Source organism: Spermophilus citellus (assembly GCF_964194105.1).
Source record: "Spermophilus citellus genome assembly, contig: SCAFFOLD_297, whole genome shotgun sequence".
Taxonomy (NCBI): Eukaryota; Metazoa; Chordata; class Mammalia; order Rodentia; family Sciuridae; genus Spermophilus; species Spermophilus citellus.
This window is the reverse complement of record NW_027673140.1, coordinates 115,043-139,540: the sequence shown is the minus strand read 5'-3', so window position 1 is coordinate 139,540 and position 24,498 is coordinate 115,043. Positions and strand designations below refer to the sequence as shown.

General features: G+C 32.9%; 1 protein-coding gene across 1 annotated transcript in view; it reads left to right on the top strand.

Moving 5' to 3' along the window:
* The first annotated feature begins 1,443 nt into the window (after nt 1-1,443).
* The window catches only part of LOC308640060 (large ribosomal subunit protein uL13m-like), a 37,951-nt gene continuing 14,896 nt past the window's right edge, over nt 1,444-24,498 (top strand). The window contains exons 1-5 of the mRNA XM_081312116.1: nt 1,444-1,513; nt 3,157-3,280; nt 11,307-11,400; nt 15,448-15,508; nt 21,176-21,262. Of these exons, the coding sequence (XP_081168242.1) occupies nt 1,487-1,513; nt 3,157-3,280; nt 11,307-11,400; nt 15,448-15,508; nt 21,176-21,262 (393 nt within the window). The 5' untranslated portion in view covers nt 1,444-1,486. The remainder of the gene's footprint in view (nt 1,514-3,156; nt 3,281-11,306; nt 11,401-15,447; nt 15,509-21,175; nt 21,263-24,498) is intronic.

Genomic DNA, 24,498 nt, shown 5'->3' with positions numbered 1-24,498 from the left:
AGTTACCTTGGTATCTCAGTACCTGTTCCAAGTCAACAAAGTATTTATTGTTCTCCTAAATGAGCAAATTAATTGATTGCAATACAACTGTTGTGCCAGAGAAAAGAGAGGTTTATGTTGTACTTACCAGGGAAAGTACTATCATCTGGATTAACTGAAGTACTAATGGTTCTTTTCAGGAGGTGATAAACATTTGCTGCTGTGAAGCCTGAAAAAGTAAAGACAGTCTAACTCCGTGGCTCAAGTTACATAACATAGGCCTATTCTAATTTCACTATCAGTGACTCTCAAAACCAATGTATTGTACATAAAATAACTACATGTTGATCAAGATCTGTTCATGTTTTGATATAGAAAAGCAAGAGCAAGCAGAGAAAACTAAAAAGGCCCCGATTTGTGCATGCCAGTAGTTAGCACAAATCAAAAATTCCCCGCAAAGAACAGGAACTCTGTCACAACACCTTATACCCCACTTTGTACATTTCCCCCTCAAAATGACTGCCTGACCAAAACAAACAAGTAAAATACAATAGTCTAGACAGAAGCACCAAAAAGCAGCGCAAGGGCAAGCAGTTAAAATCGCCTAAAATTTATCATTTCTTGTTTAAACTTAGTTGATGTTATATGCGTCCTCCCATTAGAATGGAAGCTCAAGGTCAGTAAGACCTTGTATTTTGTTCCTTACTGTATTGCCTGTATGTGGGACACGGAAGGCATAAAAATTTACTTTATTGTATACTTTTTCGAAGACCAGAAATTCCATTAAGGTACAAAGGATTTGATCAGTTAAATTCTTACTGTGCCAGGAACTTTTGAGCCTTGGGATCTTGCATCCACAAATTTGTACTTCTGTTCCCATGAAGAGGACAGTGCCCAGCCCTCATTAGATCTATCCCACCCAGATTTGCAGCTTCCCGGGACCCATGGTGACCTCTGTCCCTCCCTAGATGACAAACGCAAACATCTCCTCCCGCAAGCCATTCCCGCCGTTTCTCAGCCCCGCGCTTACCCGGCTGCTTCTCGGTACCCTCAAACGACGACGCTTCTGGTGCACGCTCAGTCTCCCCGCTGACCGCCGACGGGAACTTTCCTTCCCCCCAGACCACCAGCAGCAGATATCGATCCATCCCTTCCTTCAGAACTCACCCCCAGGTTTAAGTCTCAAAACAGCCGCGCGCTTGACGCACTTCCGGTTTTCTTTTTCCGCTCAGCTCGTTTGGAAATTGTGTCCTCCGTCTGTTTCCGTAGGTTACTGGGAATTATTTTCAGGAATTATTCTGTCAATAACTGCCTTCTTTCTTTCTTCCTTGACTAAATCGTTACCGTGGGAAGACTGGAGGGAATCCATAAGTGAGAAGAAACAGAAGAGTGCTGAACGATCTAGGAACCTAAGTGCTTTGGTACATGCGTTTCCCGCCGGGCAAGTACTGCTGTTGACCCGGCTCAGCTTGGGGTTAAAAAAGGACGCTTTGGCCAGTGGGGAAAGATGTCGAGTTTCTCTAGGGCAACCCAGGTGAGCTCCGACTGTTGTGCCTTGATGGCTGGCAGAAGGAGAGCGGCGGATTAGTAGTGAGGGTGAATCGGCAGGGAAGCCGAGACCCGCAGCCACTCTTGGGAAAATACACACTGGGGATGGTGAGGATGACCATCGCTTGCTGTCTTGGTATTCGTCCCCTCCTTTGTCAGTCAGTGTTTTTCATTTCTTTCTCCCTTTCTCCGAGGGACTGTCAGAGAGATGGTAAGTGGGGACCTGTTGGAGAAATGATCCAAAGGGTCAGACGTGAACTGACAGGGTCCTGAGAAGCACCCTATCTGTACAGAGATGCGGGTCTGTGCAAGGCAGAAGCTGAGAATCGTCTTCAAGGCTTTTGCAATAAACCACACTACACAGGAGGGTGCACAATCCAGGCCAGGAATTTGGTGCTAAAAAGTGATCAGGTTTTGTTTGAGGATGGAACCCAGAGGGTTTCTTGAAACATTGAATGCGAGTCGACAGCAAAGTAAGAAGGATGTCTTCTTGGTTTTGTTTTTGTGTTTTGGACACCTGGAAGGGTGGTGTGCCATCAACTGAAGCAGGGAAGGCTGAAGTTGACGCAGGTTTCAGGTGGAAGGGTAGGTTAGGAGTTACTTTTGAATATGTTAGTCCTGGATGACTTTTAGCCCAGATCTGCTTCTTTCCTGGGACTGTTTGTTACTTGTCAGTGGTGAGATAAATACAGGAAGCGAAGTGAATCTCTTTTTAAAACTTTGATAACAGTTTTGCATTGTGGCAGCATTTGTACGTTTTTATCAAAGTTTTTTTTTTTCTATAAAACTATTCGTCTGCAATGGGTGGGGGGAAATTGGTCTTTTGCCTATGGTATAGGCTAGTTTGAAGTTTGTGACAATTTAAAACAAAACCACTAGCCTAGTTGCATTTTTTTCCCCAGAATTGTTTAATCTCTGGTGTATATGCATAATGAAATCATCTGGTCGAGGTCTTTCTGGATGGAATTTTCTTCGAGTTTAAAGACACTGATGAATACTACAAAAAGAATGGTCTACATGTCTGAAACAACCTAAAGATGTATAAAACAATTTTTTGGGAGGGGGTGGTACCCGGGATTAAACTCAGGGGCACTGGACCACTGAGCCACATCCCCAGACATGCAGGTCTGTGGAGGGCACTATTTGTATTTTATTTAGAGACAGGTTCTCACTGAGTTGCTTAGTGCCTTGATTTTGCCAATGCTGGCTTTGAACTGGAGACCCTCCTGCCTCAGCCTCCTAAGCTGCTGGAATTATGGGGATGTGCCACAACGCCCTGCTTAAGACAATTCTTTAAAATTTAAATTCATTCAACTTAGCTGTCCTTTCCCAACTACATTGTTTTACTTAACTTTACCCTGGAATTGAATTCCTGAATTGTCTTCAGTTTCCAATTAGCCACTCAGCTTTCAATATAATATACCTACTGACCTAAATAATGTGAATAATAGAAAGGCTTTCCTTTTTCAGAAGTAGAAATGAAAACAAAAAAATTTTTTAATGATAGTTCTTTCAAAGTAATTGTTGACATTAACTGTAGAATACATATATAATCGTATATAGTAAAAATAGTTATTTCCATTTTAATTCATTTAATTTTTAATTTTTTTTCTTTTCTGTGTTTTCAAGCAATGGGCCACTTTTGCTCGAATATGGTATCTCTTAGATGGGAAAATGCAGCCCCCTGGTAAACTTGCTGCTATAGCATCAATAAAACTTCAAGGATTACATAAACCTATATACCATCAACTGAGTAAGTATCATTTTAGCCTGATCATAACATACTTTTCATGCTAGAATAGAATATGGATGAAATTTGACTGAACTTTAAGAAAGGACCCCTTTCTTCCTGAGGATTCCATTCTTTCTGAAAACTTACTAGCACACTAAACTGAATTTTGTATTATTTATGGAAAAGTCATAACAGATCAGTTTTCTTGGCAGAACCCCACTTTATGCCACTGGGCAGACAAAATTACCAGTAGCCCTTCCTTTCATTCTGAGAAGTATCCTGATTTGCACATTATATCTCATATGTGGCTCTTCACATGATGATATGCATTTAAATAGAGTTTTTGAAAATAAGGGAAATAATCTTCTGTTGGAAAAATCCTTTTGCCTGAGAAGATATGTATAGAGCTAGCTATGCACAAAAGCTTAATTTTTAACTGTTTCAAGTAAGTAGATTTGCTTTTTAGTATCATTTTTCTTTCTTTTTTTGGGGGGGTGTACTAGAGATTGAACCCAGGGTTACTAACCACTAAGCCACATCCCCAGTCCTGTCTATCTATCCATCTATTGATTGATTGATTGATTGATTGATTGATTGGAGATGGGGTCTCCCTAAGTTGTTTAGGGTCTTGCTTAGTTGCTGAGGCTAACTTTGAACTTGCTATCCTCCTGCCTCAGCCTTCTCAGCTGTTGGGATTACAGGCATGCGCCACCACACTTGGTTCTATGATTTTTCTAAAATAATAGAGAAAGTTGTCTTTCATTCTAGAAGAGTTCAGTTTATAGATGGTTTAATTGATTCTATTTATTGTGGTACTTCACTGATGGCTCCTGATGTCATTTTCTGTTCCTCATCTCATCTGACCTGTCAATAGCATTTGCTGCAATTAATCATGTTTGTTTAATTTTTGTGATGTATAGTAGACATATAAAGTATATTTTAAAGGAAATAATGATGATGAAATGAATACCCATATATTTGGCATTTATATTGTTTCCTTTTTAATTATTTATTTATTTTTTGCCATTATAAATAATGTTGCTTTCAGTATTTTTGCACTCTTTCCCCAGTGTTCATGTGGAATAGTTTTCCCAAGGTATATCCATAGGGCAGGAATTACTGGTACATCATGGGAAGCTACTGTCTTTTTTTTTTTTCTTTTCATCTTTGACAATGTACTTTTATCAGAGGTAATCGATTCACATTTGAAGCAAAACATCTCTTCAATAAAAGAAATATAATTTCAAATCTTCTGTGCTCAGAAGTTCTCAAAACTATGCTGCTATAAACACTTGATATTCTGCCAGCAGAATATACCACATTACTCCTCATCTTTAGTAACACTTGATATTTTCATTCTTTCTTTCTAACTACTCCACAAGATGTGAAATACTCTTTGTAGTTTTAATTTGTATTTTCCTGATTATGAATAATGGCTCAGTATCTTCTCACTTAGTCCTTGGCCTTTGTAGTTTCCTTATCTGAAATGCTTGTGTGTGTCATTTATCCATTTTTCTTCCAAGTTATTTGTCCTTCAATAAGTTGCATATGTCATTATATCTCCTAAATACCTCAGGATGCATTGCCCAAGAATAGAGAGATTTTTCTCTGTAACCAAAATGTTATTGATACACCTGAGAAAATAAAGAGTAATTTAATTATGTGGTTTGATGTCACCATTTTTACATTTCCCAAGTTGTCTCAAGAATTTTCTTTCCTTTGTTGTTTTTTTCTTGGGGATGGGGGGTGCACAGTAACTGAGGTTTAAACCATTGGCACTCTACCACTCAGTTACATCCCCAGCCATTTTTAAAAATATTTTTATTCTGAGACAGGGTCTTGCTAACTTGCCCAGACTAGCCTACAACTTGTGATCCTCTGACCTAAGCTGCGCAAATAGTTCATATTAAAAGCACCCAGTTTGTCAAGAGCTTTTTTATAGCTATTGTACCTTTGAACAAGGATTCTCCCCAAGGTTTATTTATTGCCATTAGTTGCTGTATCCCTTTAGTTACTTTTCTAATTGAAAAATCCTTATTGTTTTCCTTGTTTTTGAGGAATCCAATCTAATTTTTATGGAGAACTTTTTTCTGAAAACACCATCTTCATTTGTTTCCCAAGATGCCATTTTCTGTTTCTTGTCCTACATTAACTCTTTCTCAGTCCACTTGCTGTCTTCACTTTTCTTTGAACTCTCAATTACTTTTCTTTCACTAATAAGGGCGAGTGCCACAGGCCCAGTCTTTGAACCTGTTCTCATTCATTATGTGAGCAATTTCTGTCTCATGAATCTAAAAATCATCCAAATGCTAATGCCTCCCAACTTGTGTCTTCAGTTTTGATCCATTCCCTGTATTCTAGACTCATAACCAATTTCTCCAAACTAAATTTTCCTTGGTATTTAGTAGACTTCTCTAATGAATAAGCCCATTTGGAACAATCTTGCTCCTGATTTCTGGTACCCAAACCAGCCTGTTTCTTTCCAGTTTTCTTCATCTCCATTAATAGCATCCCTGTTCATTTTGTTATTTCGGTTTGCTGCCTTTCTTTGCTTCATTTGTGACTCCTCTATTTTGAGCCCCTCCCCCCAAATATTTATCTTAAAAAAATAGAAAAATGTCTGGAATCTGGCACCTCTTATTATTTCTCCCTTCTACACTGATTTTAAGCCATTGTGCTTTCTATCATGTTTTGCCTTCATGTAGCCTTTTCTACACAGATCAACCAGAGTTATCTTTTCCATGTGAAAGGCTAAAAGCCCAAATTCTGCTAATGCCATGCAAGGATCTGTTAATGTGGTTCCTATTAATTTTCCAATATTGTTTTCCTACCTCTCCATTCCTTGAATGGACCTCTCAGATCTGTTTCTATTTCATTAACTTGCCTACCAAACAGTTTTTGCCTCAGGGCCTTTTCACCTTGTGTTCCCTCTGCCTGGATGTCCCATATATCTACATGGCTTATTCCTCCACATCTTACTAATTTCTACTCAAATTATTTGTATTCTGAGTGAGCCTTCCCTGATCCCTCTGCTTCCCCTTTTACTCTCTAAATGTTTACTTTGCTTTTTCTTTAAAGAAAAAAAAAGCATTTGTATATCACTTAACATGTGAGTATTTATTATCTACCTTCCTTCATTAAAATAAGTTTCAAATAGATAGGAACTTTGCCCATTTCATTTACAGCTATAGCCCCAGCACCTGTAATAGTGCTTGACATACAGTTGGAATGTGAGAAATGATTGTTGTATGTTTGTTTTTATTCATAAATATGAGTTCTGAAATTGAAAGAAATACATTTAGCTAGAACTTTGGCATGTAAGCTAAATTAGATTTACGGATCTGTGGAGCTGGGGGGTGGATGGGCATTTGAAATGATTTGATTTGGTTGAGAATAAGGATTTATGATTTTCCATATTATACTTGCTACTCTAACCTTTTTCTCCACTTAATGAAAATTTCAGTAAAGTATCAAAATAATCTCCTCATACCTTATAAAATATGCAATTAAGTATATGAATCTAAGGATTTTTATCATTTTAAATCTTTGTTTTTTAAGCATCTAGTACAATGTGTGACCCAAAGGATGCTCATCAGAAATAGTTTGTGGTGTGACACTTTCAAATAGATATTTTGTAAATACAGGTGTTCTTGTTATTCCCTAAAGTTATGTTCAATAAAATCACCTTGAACGCTGGACTAGTAAATCCTGAACCATTGCTTGTAGGGGAAATATTGGTTTAAGTTCCTCTGAGTAGCCACTGGATATAACTTTTTCATCAGTCAGTATAGTCAGTGCACTGCATTCCACAGTCCAACTTGTATATTTTCAGTCAATACATAACCTTGTTTATGTAGGTTTCTATACACACACACACACACACACACACACATATATTTTTTTTTCCCTCAGTACTAGGACACTGCACCACTGAGTTATATCTCCAACCTTTTTATTTATTTATTTTTTGGCTGGCTTCAAATTTGTACTTCTTCTGCCTTAGCCTCCCACATAGCTGGCATTACAGGCATGTGCCTCCATACCTAATTAAAGTTAGCTTTAAAAAAATTATATATATATATATATATATATATATATATATATATATATAATATATTATTGATTCTTTAACATTGAACTCATGACCAAGAGCATTATTGCTCAGAAGTGAATTAAGCTTATCTAGCACACATTTTATCTCCATAAGGTACATCATAGCCTTCTTGCACTAAGGAACATTATACTATACTACACTATCAAATTTGGAGGACATTTTAAACAGTGAAAGCACTAACAAAAAATACACAAACTCCAAAGATGTGACATTAAGTAGATCACCCAAAGGATGCTTATTCACAGTGCAAAAGGTGAAATAGGAAGGTAGAGCACTGCTGGGTTTACCCTCAGCTGGGAACACACACATTAAGTAACTCACATTTCTCTCCACTGTAAGCATGTCAATGAATGACCACAAAAACATTATGAGTATTGATTTTTGAGTCACCAATAAACTTTAACAATTAGAAAATTTGCAAATACAGAACCCATGTATAATGAGATGAACTGTATTTTGAAAGTAAAACAGTGATCAGCAGATTTATATTTTCAGTAATAATAAATTTCTGGTTATTTTAAAAATATTATTTTGGCAGACCAGGAAAATACCATTCATAGAATTACCAATTTATAGGTTTGTTTAATTAACTATCTCACTGACAGATGAGAAAACTAAGATTGGAAGAATAAAGTTTCTTTCTTGCTATCATTCAACTATACAATAGTAGAACTGAGACTGAACTTAGACTCCTGTTTTTTTCATGTAGTAAATTCTTTAATATGGTGATTCTTAGTCACTACACTGTTTTTCCCTAGCAATGCTATTAGCAAGTAGTAAATAAGATCACTTAGACTGACTTTGAAGAAGTGCAAATAATACATAATTTGAGGGAAAGTAATCTTCACCTAATTTCTGTATCCAAGTATAGCTGTTGTCTGTCCACTCAGTTAAAGTTCTGCTTCCGTACAAGGGAGTCATTATTGTAGAAGTACTCCTTAGATACTGATGAATGTGCATTCTGCTAAACACCAGAAGAGTTGTTGTGGCTCCTTGTTAGGGCATTTCTAATAATGGAGAATAGCTTTTATATGAATAAGAAATTTACTTTTTAAAGACAGATTTACATTTTTGTCTCATCTATATTGAATATGTAACTTATGTCAGCAAAACTTTTTATGACCACAAGATGTCACTAAAAACAAAATTTAAGCAGCTTTCAATTTATAACTATAATGTCTTTTAATAGTGTAGTTCTTTGTGTTTTTTTCAAGTTTAATAAGCATTTACTAAGTGTGTATTATGGGCTCATAATCACTGTATTTATTTGGAAAATTTGCATACAGTTTCCTAGGAAATGGAAATGGGGGTCAAGATAGAAAAGTCAATTTTTATTGGAAATGAGGGTCAAGTAGGAAAAAAATTCCCATCAACTAGAACTGTTCTTCTGAATGGGACTTGAGAACTTTTCCAACATGTTTAATTTTTGACTAGTAAATCAAAAGAAGGGCACATGGTGATTTATGGAGTATGACTTATTCTCATGAGGACTTTGCTCCTTTGACTTCAATACCTGATTCACTGAGAAGAACTATAGGAAACTTTAAAAGAAGCAGAGGGAAACCTTTCTTTAGCATTATTAAAGTAACTTTAGATTATCTTAAAATATCCCGTCTACATGGAATGAACTAAAAATTTTGAAATTCTTAAAGGTTAACGTTATAAATAACCATGTATTTCAGCAAAGATCAGACTTAAAATTTAAATAATCTCTAGTATTCTGTCTTGTAAGTTTATGATGGTTTTATAGAGCTGCCTAACATATTTTTTATCTTAATATTTAGTCAGTCTATTTCAAATGTTAACTACCAAATCATTTAATTTTGTAATCTAAATTGCATACTTATACTTCACCTCACCCCTAAATATCATCCTACAAAGTGCTGAAGAAGATTTTTGCCTCATTTTGTATCTGTAATATTTACTTCATTTGCAAGTGAATAATTGAAAATTGGCAGTAAATTTTATCCACATGCTTTGTACTCTCACAATGTCTTTACACTCAGACTTTATGGTAACCTATGTGATCACCTGTCACACTGGGTACACACAAGTTCAGGAATGCCCAAAATAATACTTATGTAGGCATTTGGATATTTGTCCTTCCAAATTGTAAACAGACATAAAAGCCAAAGCCAACCTTTATTTTTTTATCATTAATTTGCAATAGCTGGTTTTTCAACATTTCTTACACCAAATCTTATAATATATAAAAGCAATGCTGTACTTGTCCCCTCATCCTTGAGGTACATTATAAGAACCCTAAGACTATCAAGTGCAGTTTAAAAACCAATGTGCTAAAGCAAAGAGCTTACAAGGATTTGACTATGGGAAGGGAATAAAAAGAAAAGCCACAGATTGGAAGAAAATACTTGTAAACCACATAGCGAAAAAAGGACTTGAATCTAGAATATGTGTATATACATGTACATATATATACGTGTGTGTATATATATATATATATATATATATATATATATATGTGTGTGTGTGTGTATATATATATATATATATATATATATACGTGTGTATATATATATATGTGTGTGTGTGTATGTGAATATATGTACACATACACACACATTCAGTATATTATATGATGTTTGGAAACTCAGTTTTTAAAAAATGTAATTAGAAAATGGTTGAAATACATGAACAAAAGGCAAATAAGCATGTGAAAAGATGTTCGATTAAGCCACTAGGGAAACCAAATTAAAACCATGAGATATCAACATATATCTATCAAAATAACTAAAATTTAAAAAGTGATAATGAATGCTGATGAGAAGGTAGAGAAATGGGATTACTCATATGGCTGGTGGAAATGTAAAATGGTACAGATACTCTAGATAAGGAGTGGCAGATTCTTATAAAACTAAACTTGAACTTACCATATAATGTAGTAATTGCACTCCTGGAAATTTATCCAAGAGAAATAAAAACCCAAGTTTATGGGGAAAAAGTGTACCAATTAATAATGCCACTAGCCCATTACTGTCTATCCCCCTATTTGTACTAGCTCCTACCATGTTGTATATGTATTTATTTGTTTCTTTGTTATCTAACTCCTCCACTAGAACGTAGAATTCATTAACAAGGGGATTTCAGTAATTCATTGCTATATTCCCAGCATTAATAATACTACCTGAAATTAGTATGTAATAAGCAGTGAGTGGATTAATTATTAATCAGTGGAAAGGATTATAAAGCATATTTTAGAAGAACTTGAGACTTCTACAGCACTTAACAGGTGTCTCTGAATCTGCCCTTGCATAGACTCTGACATTTCTCAGATGTATGTATATTTTGATTTTCAGGTCATACATCCTGTCAGCTATGTCTATAGTCACAATTGAGAGTTGCACTTTAAACAATAAGTTACATGTGATTGAAAAAATCTTGTGGCAGTAGTTATACATAAAATCATAGTACTCTATGTTCTTTAAATTTGAAAAAAATATGATAATATTTCACATTTGTTTTCAATGAGTTTTGTTTTCTTGGTAGAACACACTTTTTATGTTTATATACATATCGATTTCAGTTTTCTCTGCTCTTTGTAAGGAAAAGTTAATGTCAAATATTTAAAGGTACTAATATAAACATTTTTAGTGAAGTGTAATTATTATGGGGAGATTAATAAAAATAACAGTAGTTTACCTTTAAAAAACATACATTGTTGTTATTGGCATCTTTATTCAATTTCTTTTACCGTCCAGTGCTGAGATTTTCCAAATAATCAGCCAACTCTTAGGGGTTACTTAAAACACTTGGGGTTTATATAAAAAGAAACAGAAATCTGTTTAAGGATTTTTGATATTGCATTATGATTTGCTTTCTATTTTTTCTATAGGTTGTTTAGGCTTTGATAACTTACCTTTCTTAAGTTTTGATTTTTCACACAAAGTCTCTCTTACTGCTTTTTAAATCTAGGTGACTGTGGAGATCACGTTGTCATAATAAACACAAGACACATTGCATTTTCTGGAAACAAATGGGAACAAAAAGTGTACTCTTCACATACTGGGTAAGATTTCTTTGCCATTGTCAAGGAAAATAGTTAAAAGGTATTACTTTAGCTGTCACTCTTATTTAAAAGGAAAAAAGGTATTTTCAAAAAATTAGCATTTAATAAAATACTAATTATACTCATGTTACATGTATAAGTTACTCAATCAAAACGAACACAAAATTATGCCAAATATTAGCTACTACCAAAACTATTTGCTTCCTACAAGCTTTTTATGTAACTTCTCTAATCAAAATTATTCTCATTTTTAAGTCAGTCTTCTAACTGCTTTCTGCTTTCTATAATTCATCTTACTGCTGTTTCCAGAACCATCTTGAACAGATGAAATTTCACAAGAAGTTTAAGGAATGGTCACTCTTTAAATACATTCTTATTTGTCAATGTCTCTTAAATAAATACTCACGTGGATGTGTTCTCATGGTTTGCAAGTACAATGTGACTCTTCCTTCTTAGTCTATAACTAAAACTCCCTCTTCCGTTGCAATAGAATTGTTCTTCAAAGTCTTGTGACTAATATGATTAATGGAGCTAAAACTATTAGCTAAAATTCTTTAGTCTTTTTCAAACATGTCCCATTCAATTATGTCTTTTCCTTCTTATGTGTTTTAGTTGTTTTAATTCAACTGCAAGACCTTAACTTTGCTCGTTGTAAAATTTTATCTTCACCCTGTCGAGATATTTTGAGATCTAATTTTGTTGTCTAATGTACTGGTTAATCCACAGATTCAGATGAAGGACAAAATTAATTAAGCATACCTTTTATATTATCATATAAATTTTGGTGCTAAATGTTGCTCTTCCATTCCTGATCAAAATCATTTTTTTGTTTCTAACTGCACCTTCACCTCTGGTGTTCTGGTATGTTTCTTTTCATCTCTTGCATAACTTTTTTGCTTTCTTGAGTCAGCCTTTGCCCATTCTTCACCTTAAAATACATTATTGAAATCTTTACATAACTTAACAAAAAACTAGCATTCATAGTAGTTTCTGCTATTAGCAAATCTCTACATATAAATCAAATTCTATGAAATCAAGAGATAATTGGGAAATAATAAAAAAGTCAGAATAACAAAATGTGATAAAAACCTAAAGGAAATTATTGACACAAAATGCTGTGAATTACTGTGTGGTATTACTGCAAAGGAAGGGAAATAACAACAGCCAGTGGTAAGCAATGAGTGTTTACATCACTGGTAGTGTCTGTCCCTGTCAGTAGTGCTTTCTCACTGATGGATGAAAACTGAGCGGCACTGCATAACTGCTGCTGTTTGATCACCTTTTCTTTTAGCCAACATATTGCTATTGCTTATCTCTGCCTTTGTGGTGTTGCTGTGGCAGGAATGTAATTTCATCTTATCTTTCTCATGAACTTTCATATTTAACCATTAGAAACTGGTTCAGATGTCATCTTTTCTGGGATACATTCCCTATTTTCTCACTGTCCATAGAGTTAATCACTTTCTGGTTTTTTTCTATTGGCTCTTTACTTTAACCTTGTACAGACTACTTTATTATGCTCATAACACTGTTATAATTATGTATTCAAAATTTAACTTATAATTTTAAAATTTTTTGATTATTTTATTTATTCTAATTTGTTGTATATGACAGCAGAATGCAATTCAATTCATATTACCAAATAGAGCACAATTTTTCATGTCTCTGGTTGAACACAAAGTAGAGTCACATGTAAAATTTTTTTAAAATATTCTAATTTTTGAAAATGTAGAAAGTTTAAAAAAGGAATAAAATTTACTTCTGATCCCATGATTTAACATTTTTATATATAAAAAGTTTATATTTTCATTCACTTAATATAAAATTACCAGGGAACCTTTTGGTGTGTATTATTTTTAGTCACTGTACAGTAGTGTACTATATGATTTATAATAATCAAGATGATTTAAAATAAATCTCTGATGTCAGGCACAGTGAAAGATGCCTATAATCCCAACTACTATCAGGCTGAGGCAGGAGGATTACAAGTTTGAGGCCAGCCTCAAATATATTTTTATGAGTTAGAGATACAGCTTACCTACTAGTCATTCCAACAGAATTTATTTCCTCATTTTTCTTGAGAATAGAATCCTATAATATTTATCTGTGCATCCTCAGTACCCAGCATAATGGGCATTCAGAAAATGTTTATTTGATTTATTTTAATAAAAAAAGCACATGGCAAACAATTTAAACAATTTTCCCTTAATCCATCCAGGTGTCTTATGGTGGAGAAAGAAATGTAGTTATTTTTTCGCTAGTAAAAATCAACTGAGTATTGCATTACTGAAGTCATTCCCCTACTCAGAATTTTGCATTAGCTTTCCAGATCCTTAGGATGAAATCCAAGCTCCTAAAATATAGCATAAATGGTGTTATGCTTTAGAATTTGCCATTCCAGTAGCAAATAGAGATTCTTTAGCATAGAAGCTACAAAATATTTTTCCATGGATAGAAAGATTACAGGTATAGAAGTCTAGACAGTTTTACTAAAACTGAAATACCATGAAGCAAATAAAATAATATTAGTTTGAAAAGTGCCCATCTTTCTCAGAGAACTTCTAAATTTGATTTCTTAAGTTTTACTCCCACAATGTGATTTCTTAAGTTGTCTTTAAAATGTTTTTATATTTTCTTAAAAGAAAAACTGGTGAAAGGAATCACACTTACTTAAGATTAAGTTTTTCTGACTTTCCAATTTTAACCGTTTCCTAAAAATAATTGAAAATTTGTTCTTCTATACAAATATTTTCTCATTTGACTTTTAGAAATATTGTGAAGTAGATATGGCAGATTTTTTTCTTTTTAGTAAAATCATATAGACAGGTAAAATGAATTGCCTAAAATTTATACTAGGAGTTACTACAAAACCTAGTTTAATTTGCTAATTTATCCATTTTACATATAATATTTGATCTGAACACAATGAAGTATTTTATTACTTGGAGCCAACAACTGACTCTTAGTGGCCAAAACTCATTACCTATTTATAGTATGAACTTGACTTTAGAAACCAATTGGTCTACCACCATTTTCCTTAGATTTAACCCCTAGCTTATACAATTGGCCTAATATGGCAGGGAACATGAACTATTCTGGCTCATTGCTATTTCTTTTTTAAATCAAGCAGTGATAGATTGCCCATAATAAATGGATGAATGACTAAGCAGTATGGAGATTTCTTGGAAAACTTGGAGTAGAACCATCATTTGACCCAGCTATCCCACTCCTTGGTTTATACCCAAAGAACTTAAAAACAGCATACTACAAGGACGCAGCCAAGTCAGTGTTTATAGCAGCACAATTCAGAATAGCTAAACTTTGGAACCAACCTAGATACCCTTCAGTAGATGAATGGATAAAGAAAATGTGGCATATATACACAATGGAATATTACTTAGCAATAAAAGAGAATAAAATCGTGGCATTTGCAGTTAAATGGATGGAGTTGGAGATTATTAAACTAAGTGAAGTAAACCAATCCCCCTAAAAACAAATGCTGAATGTTTTCTCTAATATGAGGATGCTGATTCATAATGGGGATGGGTGGGGGGGACATGGGAAGAAGGGGGGAACTTTAGATAGGGCAAAGGGGAAGGAGGGAAGGGAAGGGCAGGGGATTGGGGGTAGGAAAGATGGTGGAATAAGGTGGACATCATTACCCTAAGTACATGTATGAAGATAGAGCGGTGTGACTCTACTTTGTGTACAACCAGAGATATGAAAAATTGTGCTTTATATGTGTAATATGAATTTAATGCATTCTATTGTCATATATAATAATTTAGAATAAAAAAATTTTAAATACAGTTATGTCCAGAAATTTTTCCAAGATTAGAACTATTTATGAAGTAATGAGAGCTGGCCACTTAAGAGAGCAGCATTTCAAATAGCACAGGTTACTATTTTATATTTAAGACATTAATAAACAGTATAGTTTCCAGAAACAAGAATAATTTACTAAAGTACTTAATCAAAAATGAATGATCAACTTAAGGATACAGTACCATATCCTATACCCAGTTTTAATCTCTACATTTTTAATAGCTACCCAGGTGGATTTAGACAAGTCACAGCTGCTCAACTTCACCAGAAGGATCCAATAGCAGTAAGTCTACTGAATTTTTTTATTTATCATCTAGGAAAAGATGGATTCATCTCCTTTCTCTTCTACAGATTCTTCACTTTAGCTATCTTACACAAGTTTTGATAAGTATTATTTTGATTGACATTCAATTTGGTGTGTGTCCTAATTACTATTTATTATGTTTTACATTTAGCAAAGAATTCTAATGCATTTTTTTTATTTCTTGCACCCTGCATATTTGCATAGAATATGAGTTTGCTGCAAATACTTTGAGGGGGTGGAGAGAGAGAGAGAGAGAGAGAGAGAGAGAGAGAGAGAGGTGTGTACTTCTATGTGTATGTATATATATTTCATCAAATATGCTAAATATGTTGCTCCAGCCACATATTCTTACTGGCTTGTTTTTGTTCTTGTTTTATTATTTATCTGAAAGAGTTCTTTTGTTTTTCTAATTTTTAATGTATTGATAAAATCTCAGTTTGTGGATTTAGTCATTTTTCCTTATAAGTTTGTCAATTTTTTTGTTTGTATAGTTTGAAGACTTAATGTTAGATAAACTTAAGTTTGAAATTATATATAATTTTTGTAAAGAATAGATCAAGGTCAATGTGTACTGAACTTCTTTGTCTTCAGTAATGATTTTTACTTTGAAATCTGTTTTTTTTGTGAGAGTATAGGTATAGCAGACGCTTTTTTTTCATGTATGTTTGCCTCATATATTTTTCCATTATTTAAATTTTACCATTTCCTATTATAGGTGTGTTTGTTGTAAGCATCATGGAACTAGATCTTATTTTCCTTCCCTTGTCTTCTTTTGGATTTATTCAAGTTGTTTATTGTAAGTCTAAGGTTAATCAGTATCATTACCTTCCTCTTAATCAAATCAAAGACGTTAAATCGTTTTTAATACCCACCTTCCCTCCTAGCCTACGTGCTTTCTTTTTTTTTTCATTTTAAATTATATTTAATTTATTTACCAATGTATTTACATGCATTTATTGTTACAATTTTACATGCACAATTTCCTTTAATTTTCATGGTCACCCATGTCATAGTCCTATTTTATAGCGTAAGAAATCATGGTTCAGAGAGGTAAAGAAACTTGGCAAGGATCACAGCCAAAAGGGAGGCAAAGGTGATTTCATTCAACTGAGAAGTCTATACTTTTAACCACTTGTGTTCTTTTTTTCCCCCAGGGTAAATATTATTTTATTCTTTTCTTTCTATATTCTATATCCTTCTACCTGCTTTCTGTATTCTTTCTATATTCTTAAAACTCTTTCAGTTTAACATCCTTGTTATTGTTTTATCCTGCTTTAAATTTTTTAATGATTTTCTTTGCTTACAATTTCTTATTGTAACTCATCCTTCCTTCTGGGATCAATTTTCCTTTCCATGCATACTTCCCTTTGACATTCCTATGGTTATATTCTCCTAATTCTGAACTCATCTTTTTTTTGTCAAAACTGTCTTCTTTATTTTTACTTTCATTCTTGAAAGATAATTTTGTTATACAATCATTCCTTGGTATCCATTGTGAATTGGTTCCAGGATATCCATGGATAAGCAAATCTGCAAATGCTGAACTCCCTTACATAAAATAGCCTGGTATTTGCATATCCCTATGCACATCTTTCCATATACTTGACATCATCTCTAGATTGCTTATAATACCTAATAGGATGTAAATACTTTGTAAATAGTTGGCATACTGTATTGTCTTACAATGATCAGAATAAAATTTTGTAGTTGTGATTTTTTTTCTTTGAAATACTGTCAACCCACAGTTGGTTGAATCTGTAGAACCTACTAATACAGAGGATCAGTTGTATATACAGTTCTAGGATGAACATTGTTTCTCAGCTTTTTGAAGCTACTGTTTACATAGATTTCTATTTTTAGTATGGATAAGTAGGATGTTAATTTTTTTGTATGTACTGTGTCTTTCTGCATAATTTTAAAATCTTATTCCTGTTTTTTTTGCTTTGGTTTTCATATTTTTTGGGGGATCTTGTGTATTTTATTTGAGGATTACTGTGTTCAGTTCTAGAAATTTGTTAGCTCTTACATCTTTTAGTATTTGGTCTCTTTACTGTTTTTTCTTTCCTTTTGAAAAACTGATTATACTTAGATTTTTGCATTTTATTGTGCATGACTCATACCTCTCATATTTTTTGTCTCCCTCTCTCTTTGCTGCAGTTTCAATAATTTCTTTAGATCTACGTACCAGTTCTCTAATTATCTTTTCATCTGTGTCTAATGTCTAATTCAATTAATCTTTTCATTGAATTATCTTTTTATTTTCTTTTCTTGAAGTTTTACTATTTGGTTCTTTTTTCAAATTTGTTGATCAATTTTGATAGTCTCCTGGTCAATTTTTCATATTTTAGTTCCCTATTATATTTCTTTAAGCATAATGTACATATTCTTAACATTTATATCTGACTGTAATATTTGTGGTCATTGTGGATCTTCAGTTTATTGTATCTGTTCAGGATACTTGATACACTTAAGTATCTTAGGATTTCATCTCTGAGAATTCTTTGAAACATGTTAAAAATTAAGTTTTTAAAAAAAGGATTTACTTAGTTGCTGTAAAGTGCAGAGGGTTATTACCATCCTAAGACTTCTTTAAGCTAAACTTTAGACTTAAGATCTTGATTCCCATAAAAATATATTTTGGGCCTCAAAACCTTGTGAGGTCACACTCACAGTGGAAATTACCTATCAGCAAAGACTTTTCAACAAATTTTAATTTCTCCACTATACCCCCTGATACTGTCTTTCTGGGTAATATCTACATTTATGAGGTTACTAAAGTATTTATTACTTTATCTTTCATTTGAGTTATATACAGGGAGAAGTGCTAACCTATATATCAATCTTCAATATGAATAAAACCAAACTTTCTATTTGTTTTACAATTTATTTTTCCTTTTGAAATTCTCAATAAACCTGGCATTTAAACTATACTCTGGATAGAGAGAGTGTTTTCCATTTTTATGGACTATTTTAGCTTTTTTATTTAAATACATTCATAAATGAGCAAGAGTGTTAGACTCTGAAGATATTCTATTTTATTACCCCAAAATAGTGAATATATATATATATATATATATATATATATATATACACACACACACACACACACACACACACACACACACACACATACATACACAATCATTTGTTTGTAGTACTGCCCAAAATTTTCTTGGTTAAGTGTGTAGGGGAGGATTATTTTACTATAATGATGCCTGACATACCATTTACAAGTTCTGTGTTTTACTGTTTTGTATCATTCATATCTATTTTATGAAAATGTGCTTAGAGGTTGCTTCTTGAAGAATACTTAATATTCCACTCCATAACTAGTATTTTTAGACTATTACAGGTCATTCTTGTCTATTAATTTGACTTGCATTTAAAGTGTTAAAAGTTATAAAGGCTACTAATATATATACCATGTCTTACAACAAATTACAGTTTTAATCCTTTATAAATATTTTTAAGCTTAAAATTTAGTTTCTGCTTCATTCAGGCATATTAGCTATACACTAGGAGGCAGTATAGTCCAACTTTTGACATTGAATAACATTAGTAGAAATTGTTTCAAATCATTTTTATGGACAAAAATTGAAATGTATTGAAGAATGATGAAGATTAGAAAATATTTCAGGGTTAAATTCATTTGCATTATTACTTCATAAAAGTTTTTTGTTTGTTTTTTCTCTTGTATTTTGAAAAAAATATTACTTGTTAAGGAAGAGGTCACTCATCTTATTCCCAGTTCAAACACTGTGTTTGTCTCAAACAATAGACTCTGCTGGTAGCTATAATTTGTAATCAGCATTGGTTTAAAAAAAGGAGGATCTCATGAAAATAGAAGGACAACAGTGGATTAGAGGAATGGAATCTAGGGGAAAGGATAGAAAATGAACAGTAAAATGAAACTGAGTGTGCTGTGTGCATTTATGAATATATCACAATAAACCACACTTTTGTGTATTATTATAATCGCCAGTTTTTAAAAAAGTAAATAAATGGAAGATCAGTAGACAGAGGGTATGAAGGAGGAGGAAGGGAGGGAAAAGGGAAATTCTGGGTAATGAAATGGAGCAAATTATGTTATATAGATGTATGAATATGTCACAGTGAAATCCACCTATTTATATATAACTATAATACACTAATAAAAATGTTTTTAAAATATTAATTGTTAATCAGATAAATACAACAAAATTTTACGATCATGAAAACCAAATGTCATATAACTCTACCAATACAATTACTATTATAAATATATTCAGAGGATTTAGCAACTTGCTTATCCAGAAAAGATGCTGAGTAGTCTTAACATTGTCAGTTGTACTTATGACTTTAAAAAGATGAAAAAATTTAAAAAGTAATACCTAGATCAGTGCTGTCCAATAGAAATTCCCACCATGATGGGAACATTCTGTTCACATTGTCAAGTATGGCAGCCACTAACCACTGGTAGCACTTGTCCAAAGCTTCTGTGTTGGAGGAAATGGATTTTTAATTGCTTTTAACAGTATAAATCTACATTAAATTCTCTAGAACATAAAGTATTAATAGCACTAACAGAAAACATGTATGATATGCCATTAGCTTCAGTCTGTACGAAGGCTTTGTCGTCTGATTTGATGAGAGAAGAAAGGGAATAAGAAATTCTCATACAATGCAACTAAATTCTAATGTATTTAGTGCATTAACACACATCAAATTATACTCTTGAAATATAAATATAAATGATAAAAATCAATTTAGCACTCCACAAGTCTCTATCAGCACTTTCATGAGGAGCTTGCAGTATATTTGTATACTACAAATATTTGTATATAGGAGGCCCCCAGGAGATTGTGGCTTAAAGGGTGAGGCCTTTTCTATACCAAATACATGTTAAATCACATTCAGACCAACAAAGAGAATAACTTAAAAGGGGGGAAATAAATCATGGAAAAGTTAGTTTGCCATCTTGGGAACTGGTATGGAAGGGAAAGGGACTTTGTCATCTTGATAGGTTATAGAGAGAAGCATATTATAGAGATGATCGCAGGTACTGTGTGTCTGTTCTGGGAATGAAACTGGTTGGTTTAAATTCCTGTACCACCATTTGTTAGATATATAAAATTGGAGAATCTCTTTATTTTCACTATTTGTTTTCTTATCTGTAAAATGAAACTAATTATAATGCCTACTTCACAACATCATAAATAAGATTTAAAAGATAATACACTGACCACTGTACATATAGTAACTTTTCAACTAATGTTAAGCATGATTTTTTTTTCAATTTAGCCATTTATTTAATGTGTTCCCAAGATTAAAGTCCTCTAACTTGTGTGATAGATTACTTGAGCCATGGGTTCTTTTATAAGCTTAGAGACATTCTTATGCTGTCTAAAGTTGGCACATACATGGGTTATTTTTAATCTCTCTTCTTTTTTTCCTAAATAAACAATAAACAAATAAAGCCTAAAGAATAACGTACAAAGTTACAAGTTCCTTTTTATTTGCTTCAACATATTTACTAGGTCTGTTTCTTTTCTGTATTTATGCTGAATCTTAGCCACTAGTTTTCATCGCCACCTATAATTGTGTTTGCTTGTTTTCTTTCCCAAGTCAGATTTTTCTTACTGAGTTCTAGGTATATCTGTTTTTCAGATTGTAAAATTGGCTATTTATGGCATGCTGCCAAAAAACCTTCACAGAAGAACAATGATGCAAAGGTTGCATCTTTTTCCAGATGAGGTAAGTCAGTGGTCTTTGGTAATGATACCTTTCCTAAACATTTTCTCTTTATTTCAAATAATTGCCATTGACTTAGTTTCAATAATTTTATCTCAACTTCTGACACATCTTTGTAATTTAATTTGTATATGTAAAGTAAATGTTACTCCTATTTTAAACCATAAAGTGAGCCATCGTTGAACTAAAACTCAAAATCTTATAAGGTCTGTTTTTGTTGTTGTTAGTAACTGCATTATTTTGAACAAGGAACTATGAGAGCCCCTGTTAAATTGAACTGCTCATTAATAATTTCATTAACAATGAAAAACAGTATTAACTTAGTTCACTTTCTATGTGACCAGTGGCAAACTTCCAATAAATCATGAATTAATAACTTTGTGGTTGCTAATTCTTTCCTGTGATTTAACTTTAGAGTTCTTGTTCTTACTTAGAATTTACTCAACTAAAAAGTACTTGGGGAAAAAAAAGTTTTTTGTTTTGTTTTTGGGCAGTGCTGGGGATTGAACCCAGGGTCTTATGCATGCAAGCACTCTACCAACAGAGCTATATCTCCCAACCCCCGAAAAAGTATATTTTTATTTATTAAAGTAGATAATTTTCCTCAATAGTAATAATTTAGTGAAACACTAGAGGTTCTTTAATAAAATATTTTGAGTGTAAGCTCTGGAGTCAGACTGCCTGGATTTGAATTCATGTCCCATTATTTTTTGACTGCGTGTACATGGATTAGTTACTTATTTCCCCTGTTTTATAAACTGTGAAACGAACATAATACCTATTTCATAAATGTATTGTAAAGGTTATAATAATCTAATTGTAGAGTGTTTAATATAGGGATGGCAGTTGCTTAGAATAGTTGCTGTCATTATAGTTGTACTGGAAAAATAATATAGAAGTTTATTACAGAATATCAAGTAATAGTGATTGTTCAAGCTACTTATGTTCTTTCATATAAGCTTAAGCAATGTATAAGTAATTATTCATAGTGAGTAGATTATTCATACTTTTTAAACAGGATTGATTTATTGCCTTTGCTTTATACAAATAAGTACAGTGATACCCCACTAGTCATTTTACCTCTGATATAACATGTTCAGGTACAGTAACATCATTTAAGGTTCACAAAAATCACAGAAATTTAAACTCCTATTTCTGATTGTACTTCACAGATTTTTTTAGAATAAATATTATTAATGAATATTTATTCCATTGACAAGATAGGCTCAAGTATCAATGTTTTAAATATGTTTGGTAGTTAAGTTGAACAGTACACTACTTAAATAATAATAAATGTACCATTTTCCCTAGAAATGAACTGGTAAATGTTCAAATGAAACATTTTACCATCAAGGCCACAGGGAAACACACTTTGCACTTACTCATGGGAATACAATATGTACAACCTACTGTCATTCCATAAATTAGGTAATCTTTGACCAAAGTGCATACATGAAAAGATTCACCCCTGATCCAGCGATCTCATTTATAGCAATTTATCCTAAAAATACACATGTATGAAATTATTTTTCACCTTATTTATAATGCAATAAGAAATATAAATAATGCTTATTGAGGAAAGTGGATAAACTTTGCTATATCCAGATAATTGAGTATTGTGCAATTATTTTTTAAAAATAACAGGTATTTCTGAAACTCAATAAGTAACATATTCCAAGTTATATTGAGACATGAAAAACAGGTGAAAGATAATATAGACTACTCACTACCTTTTCTTTGGCTATATACATAATGTGCTTCTACACTCAGATGTACATATCTGCTTCTTTTTTTGCATAAAGAGATAAAAATAAATGAGAAAATGAAGTTGGCTATTTACTGAAGTATGCATACAAAGAATTGGAAAGGAATAGGGGAGAGGATGAGATTTTTTTAAAGAATACGTTTTAGAGAATTTTTCTATTTTAGGTTTTTACCATGTTAAAATTTTACATATTCAGAAAATAAAATAACCAATAGAAATGAGCATAACTAGTGACCAGTTCATGTGCTATTCTCTGCAGAAGATTATCATTTCTGTATTGTTTATGATAGTAAAATAATAGGAACAGAAATTAAGGCTTAAAAACTTAGAAGTCTCAAAGGAACACAGGCAGCTTGAGGTGGTGCCCACTGACCAAATTCAGGACTTTGTGAATCTGAAGTAAATGGTAATAATAACGGATTGTATTCATGAAAAACAAAACTCACCATGTTAGTCCAAAAATTATTTTTAAATTTATTATGATTTTTTCTTCTCTTCTGAAAAAGGAAAAGTTCTTTATGGAAGAATGTCATGTAGAAAACATGGAAGGAATATTGAATTAGAAAAGCTACATTATCAGCATATTCTATAACCATTGGGTAAAAGATGGCTTAGTTTCAAAGTGTTATGCTTCAGAGTACCAATTATTTTTTAAATCTTTTTAAAATTAATTTTATATTTCTGACAGAAGAATACATTACAATTCACATTACACATATAGAGCAGAATTATTCATATCTCTGGTTGTATACAAAGTAAGTTCACACCAATTTGTGTCTTCATACATATATCTTGGATAATGATATCCATCACATTCCATTATCATTTCTACCCCCATGTCCCTTCTCTTCCCCTCCCACCCCTTTGTCCTATCTAGAGTTCAGCTATTCCTCCCATACTCCCCCTCCCTACTCATTATGAGTCAGCCTCCTTATATCAGAACTCAAAAAGCTAAACACAAAAAAAAAAACAAATAACCCAATCAATAAATGGGCCAAGGACCTGAACAGACACTTCTCAGAAGATGATTTACAATCAATCAGCAAATATATGAAAAAAATGTTCATCATCTCTAGCAATTAGAGAAATGCAAATCAAAACTACTCTAAGATTTCATCTCACTCCAGTCAGAATGGCAGCTATCAAGAATACAAACAACAATAAATGTTGGCGAGGATGTGGAGAAAAAGATACACTCATACATTGCTGGTGGGACTGCAAATTGATATAGCCAATATGGAAAGCAGTATGGAGATTTCTTGGAAAACTGGGAATGGAACCACCATTTGACCCAACTATCCCACTTCTCGGTCTGCACCCAAAGGGCTTAAAAACAGCATACTATAGAGACACAGCCACATCAGTGTTTATAGCAGCACAATTCACAAGAGTTAAACTGTGAAACCAACCTAGATGCCCTCCAGTAGATGAATGGATTAAAAAATGTGGCATATTTGCACGATGGAATATTACT